Genomic DNA, 5,402 nt, shown 5'->3' with positions numbered 1-5,402 from the left:
TCCCACAGCCCCCCACCCACAACACCCCCTCGGCCCTGGCCCCCCACCTGCAGGTCCACCAGCTGCTGCACTGAGGGGTCTGTGTTGCCGGCGGCGAGGCAGAAGGCGGAGAGGGGCCCCGACAGGAACAGGGTCAGCAGGCCGCCGCTCTTGGTGACGTCACCCAGCTCGGGGGGGCGCGCTGAGGGGCTCATGAGGCAGAACGCAGAGCGAGACACCTCCTGACCCTTTTGTTTGGGGGAGGAGGGCGTGGAGGAGGGCGGCGGGAAGAACGGCGCAGCGCGTGAAGGTGCGCGACGGGCCGCATTGTGGGTCGGGCAGTGGCGGGTGGCGGGTGGCCAAAGCCAATTTTGAGGTCATGTGAAAGACAGCCCGGCGATCACAGACTGCAGGCCAAGCTTTGATGCCCGCGCAGCAGAAGCACTCAAAGCGTGCCATACAGCAGCTGCTGCTGCACTAGCTCGTCAGCATCACACCCCAACCTCCACTCCTTAAATCTGTCGGCGGTCCGCCTCCCCCTTCGTGGGCCCAGGTGTGCAGGGCGCACCTGCAGCCGCGTGAAGCTGTGTGCGTTGTCCGCGTCAACCACCAAGAACAGGGTGCGGCGCGTCAGGTGGGCCAGGTCCTCCGGCAGCAGGCACGCGTCAGCAGAGTCCTGGGGCAGGGGGTTGGGGGTTGGGGAGCAGAGAGGGTCTGGACGCCTGTGCATGAGGCCTCCAGATTGGACGGTGCGAGGAGAGCCAGCACAGGGAGCAGGAGCCCCAGGCTGCCCTATCGCGCGGCTGCTAACAACGCTGGGCGTATTTCCCCACCACTCAGGCACTCACGAGCCAGCTCGCCAATCCGCGCGCTGCTTTCGGACACAACCCAGCCTGCTGCCCCCCAAACAGGCCCCCTGCTGTTCCCCGCACGTCCCGCCTGGCCCTCACCTGGGCCTTGGCGGGCCCCAGATTGAGGCCCCCCTCCGCGCTGCCGTTGGACACCGTGAGCGCGCTGACGCTGAGCCCGCTGACGTCACTCATGTTGTCGGGCGCGGGGCTGTCCGCGTCGTGGGGCGCGATCTCGCTGCTGGCAGCTGCGGCGGCGCCGCCGCCCACGAGGTGGCTGGTGCTGGCAAACGCGCCGCCGGTCTTGAGCTCCCCGCGGCCGCTGGAGGCCGAGAGGTACAGCAGCAGCACGCCGTCGCGCGGCAGCACCTCCATGGTGGTGGTCAGGATGGACAGCAGCTGCAGCACGGTGGGGCGGTACACCAGGTGCTTGGAGGGGTTCTCGTAGATGGAGGGCGCCCCGCCGCTCGCGCCGCCGCTCCCGCTGCCGGCGACGCTGCCGGAGGCCGTGCTGCCGCCGCCCGCCGTCCCGCCTCCGCCGTTCTCAGCCGCCATCGCCGCCGTCACGGCCTTGTCCACGGCGCTGCCGCCCTTGCTGCCGCCCTTTTCCCGGCCGCCGCCGGAGGCCGCCGCCTTCCGGTCCTTGGCGCCGGCGCCGCCGCCGTCCGCCGGCGGCGGCGCAGTGAGCGGCATGGGGTGCTCCCCCGCGGGCGGGGTCGCGCCGCTGTAGGCATCCTCCCACTCCAGCGCCTGCAGCATGCGGAAGCTGTCAAGCGGCAGCTCCGCAATCTTGACCTGGCGCGCCCGGTGGGTCGGGCCATGGACGAAAGGGCGCACGGGCGCTGGCGGGTGAGCGGCGCAGCTCAAGAGAGTGCTGGGTGGCTGCCGCCCACGCCGGCGTGGACAACGCAGCGCGCTGCAAAAACGCCACTCGTCGCGCGTAATGGCGCCATGCACCGGGCCGCCTCCCACTGCTGCTGGCCTTGCTGTACCACCCCTGGCTCGCAACCCCCACTGGTCCCACCAGCGACACTGCTATCCTCCCGCGCAACGCAACACTTAAGCTTCCAACACTCCCTCCATGACCCCCGCAGCCCTCCCCAGGGCCGCACCTGCCGCGGGTAGTAGCTGGCCAGCACTGCGTGCAGCAGCATCGGCCGGTGTGGCGCCAGCTTCACCTCGGGCGCGCTGAGGCCGCAGCGCAGGCTCACGCGGAAGGGCAGCGCCGCGCCGGGCGAGCGCGGCATGGGCATGGCCACGTCAGCGTTGAGGAAGGTCGTGACCTCCTGGATCACGCTGCGCCACTCGTTTGCGTCCGGTGGCGAGTACTTGAGTATGTAGGATGATATGAGGGCCTGGAACTCCTGCAGCAGCTGCCACACCTCCTCGCGCCTGCTGAGCAGCAGGCAGATGATGATGAAGCGCGCAAAGTACCGCAGCTGCTTGATAGCCAGGTTGGGGTCCGTGGCGGACTGGGGGGGTACAATGGGTTGCGTTGAGGAAGGGGTGAGAAAGGGGTGTGTGTAAGCTGAGAGGATGGGGTAGGGGGCAGGCGGCGGGAGGGGGGTGGACGAGTCGCGCGCAACACTGTGCGTGCGTGCGCGGGGGGCAACTCAGGTGCCCGCCTGCTGAGAGTGTCGCCCCACACCCTGCCCTGCTTGCCTGTGCAAAATAGGAGCGGGAGCGGATGGCCTCGTAGAAGACGTACGACTCGTGGAGGAAGCGTATCTCGCTGGTGCGCAGGTAGTAGTTGTAGTAGAGCTGCCCTATCTTGGACGCGATGTCGCCGATCTCCCAGCGCTCCATGCCGCGGCTTGTCAGGACCTCCCTGGCAGCGTCATTTGGGGGCGCGAGCGCACATGCTATGAGCTTGAACGTGCGTATGTGGTGTGTGTGTGTTTGTAGTGTGTGTGTGTGTGTGTGGGTTTGAATGTAGGTGGGAGTTGTAAATGGGTGCGCCCATGCGGCAACACAACAGTGGAGGATGGCGTTTGACGCCGCCATGCAGATGCATGTGCGATAATAAGCAATGTCCGGGAATCAACTGCGTGCCCATAAGCATACAGAGCTGCTGCCACTGGCGCTGGTGCCATAGCCGCCGCTGCTACCACCTCTTCTGCTGCTGCTGCTGCTGCTGCTGCTGCTGCTGCTTCTGATACTGCCGCTGCTGCTGCGGCAAATCCTACGCATGTGTCCAGCAGGCTAGTCCTAGCAACCGCCGCATCGAAAATTGCCATGCGAATGCGGGTAGTTGCTCCCTGATGCCTTGTAATGTGAGCGAACACGGCGTCCACCTCTGCCCCTGCTGTTGTCCGCCGCCAGCTGCCCACTGCCAGCTGCAGGGTCCTATTCGCTGGTCGATCGCCGCCGGCCCACGCAAGACCGCTACTTCCTGCCCTCGCTCGGCCCTGTCCTCTCGAAGCAACAACCCTGCAGCCCCCACCCCACCTGTTGTCCTGCTGAAATTTCCACAGCTTGGAGTATATGTGGAACGCCTTGTGGAAGTGGTGCTCCCAGCGACTATTGCCATACGGGGGCAGGTCCCGCAGCTTGTTAAAGCTCTTTTGGCTCCTGTCGAGCAGAAACTCAAACTCCCGGAATATCTCGCGCGTGCTCATCACGCCCGCCCGCGCCCGCTGGCCCGCCCGCGTGCTGCGCCCAGGTCCAGTGAATCCACCAGTTCCTTCAAAAATGACGTGTTTAATGGTTGGTGCGTCGGGTTCAGATAGTGGACGGGTGCGTGCGCCTGTGCGCACCACTGCACGAGGCAGCAGCGTGCTCAGGTGAGCACAGCGGCGGCGCCGCGCCTGCTGGTGCCGGTGTGGCTCCTCGGGACTGTATGGTTGCAGTCTGCCGACGACTAAAAGTAAAATCCTGCGCTCGGGGCCCCCAGAAAGCTGGCCAAAACCGGCATGCTTCCTATGGCAACCGGCATGCTGCTTCCTATGCGCATCCCTGGCTCGATCATAAAAATCATACAGCAAAAACTCCGTGTTCTACTCTCAAGTACAAGAGCGTCAGTAGCCAGCTCACCAGGGGCCGAGAGGCTGGCTGGAGGCCTGGGGATCACGGCCTAGAGCCCATAAGAAGGGGGCAATTAAATTCCACCTATTACCAGGCTGGAGAAGCCGATTTTGATGGCAACGCGTTGCCAGGTCACGATGTAGAGCAGGCGCTTTGGAGGGCAAAAAAACACAACGTTACATATAACCTAAGTGAGCGGCTTTTGCTGCGGGCCCTGCACTTGCGCAGGGGTGCACACAGGGTGCGCGGCGCAGAACAACTGCCGCTCAGCAGCATCGTGGCAGAATGCAGCAGAGGGAGGAGATGGCACAGTGCCGCCAAGCAGACCCGTGACCATAGGACAAAACGCTGTGCTCAGGGAAGGAGGTTGGCAGACAGCCACGTATCATGAAGCTGCTTTGACCAAGTGTACTGCAGCTTTACTCAGTGCATCCACGCCACCAGCCACGACCCCGTGTCACAGTGTCGGTGACGGGTGCCACAGGCAGCGTGGCAGCGGATGTAGCCACAATGTTGCCGATACGAGCGCAATGACGTCTTGTGCAGCGGACGATCGAGGATGTGGTCCCAGCCAGGGAGTTGACCGGGGCATGAGACTGTGAGGTGTCAGCCCCACCTGAGCTCGCCAACCAGGCCTGAGCGCTGCTGAAAATATGTGCCTGGCTGGTGCCCACTGCTAACTGAACAGCATGGTAGCACGGCTGCAGTCCCGGGCAGCACGGTCGTGCACCACCGACCAGGCGGTGGCGGGTGTAGCGGGCGGCGCCTATCCAGCTAATGGGGCAGGCAGCAGTACAGCACTACCCTGGTCGCTTCTGCAGGGACAGAGGGCACGCCACTTTGCACGTTGGGTGACCGCGCTTCAGCGGGCAGGGGTGAACTCCTCCTCATATTGCCAGCAAGCGATAGCCTATTACAACCATCTACAACAACAATCTGTGAAGTTGTATTACTCATCACGGGCCGGCTAATGGGATCAACTGGCACGATGCCAAATGATAGCCTACATATGATGATTGGCAGTTGAGAGCTCTGGCGGTGCCCTCAAGGCCGTGCATCAAGGGCGCAATGGCGTCCCCCAAAGAGTGCAGACACGCCCTTCCCTTGCTAAGGCGCACGTCATGTTACTGCAGCATTGCGCCAGCCGCTGCGGCCTCTCCCAGTGCCAGGTCAAAGAGCTGCCTGCCACGCTCGCCGAGGTGGCCCCTGGCGGCCAGCGCACGCCGGGCTAGCGCCAGGGGGCGGGTGTGCCGGGGGAGCCGGAGGCGTCCATCCGCAGCCAGCCGGCAGCCGCGGGCCAGCAGCCGCTCCAGCCACGGCTGCGGCGGGGCCTGCGATGAGAGGCCGAGGTGGGTTCGGCGGACGTGGCGTCACGGGCCGAGGCCCAGGTGGGTCTCGTGCTGGAGGGTATGCCCATGCAAGCAAAAAGTGGTGATGTTCCCCCACCGAATCGCCTCTCCGGCGATAATCGGGCCGTGTGTGATAGGGGTGTGCAGAGGATGCCCAAATGGCTATGAGAGTCGAGAGGTGAGAGAGACACAACATGTGCCG

General features: G+C 64.7%; 2 protein-coding genes across 2 annotated transcripts in view; both read right to left on the bottom strand.

Annotated features, from left to right (window-relative positions):
- Positions 1-3,445, bottom strand: part of MNEG_3323 (hypothetical protein) — a gene marked incomplete at both ends in the record, with an annotated part of 4,770 nt that extends 1,325 nt beyond the window's left edge. Inside the window, 7 exons of the mRNA XM_014048198.1 lie at positions 48-221; positions 548-655; positions 930-1,622; positions 1,940-2,299; positions 2,532-2,655; positions 2,939-3,009; positions 3,257-3,445. Coding sequence (XP_013903652.1) covers positions 48-221; positions 548-655; positions 930-1,622; positions 1,940-2,299; positions 2,532-2,655; positions 2,939-3,009; positions 3,257-3,445 — 1,719 coding nt within the window. The remainder of the gene's footprint in view (positions 1-47; positions 222-547; positions 656-929; positions 1,623-1,939; positions 2,300-2,531; positions 2,656-2,938; positions 3,010-3,256) is intronic.
- Positions 3,446-4,975: 1,530 nt separating this feature from the next.
- Positions 4,976-5,182, bottom strand: MNEG_3322 (hypothetical protein; the record flags this gene model as incomplete). Its single annotated transcript, XM_014048197.1, has 1 exon — positions 4,976-5,182. A coding segment is annotated over one exon (207 nt), but the record flags the coding sequence as incomplete, so codon positions are not given.
- Positions 5,183-5,402: the final 220 nt, after the last annotated feature.

Source organism: Monoraphidium neglectum (assembly GCF_000611645.1).
Source record: "Monoraphidium neglectum strain SAG 48.87 unplaced genomic scaffold scaffold00413, whole genome shotgun sequence".
NCBI lineage: Eukaryota > Viridiplantae > Chlorophyta > Chlorophyceae > Sphaeropleales > Selenastraceae > Monoraphidium > Monoraphidium neglectum.
Note: the sequence above shows the minus strand (reverse complement) of the source record. Positions and strands in the feature narration are given on the sequence as shown.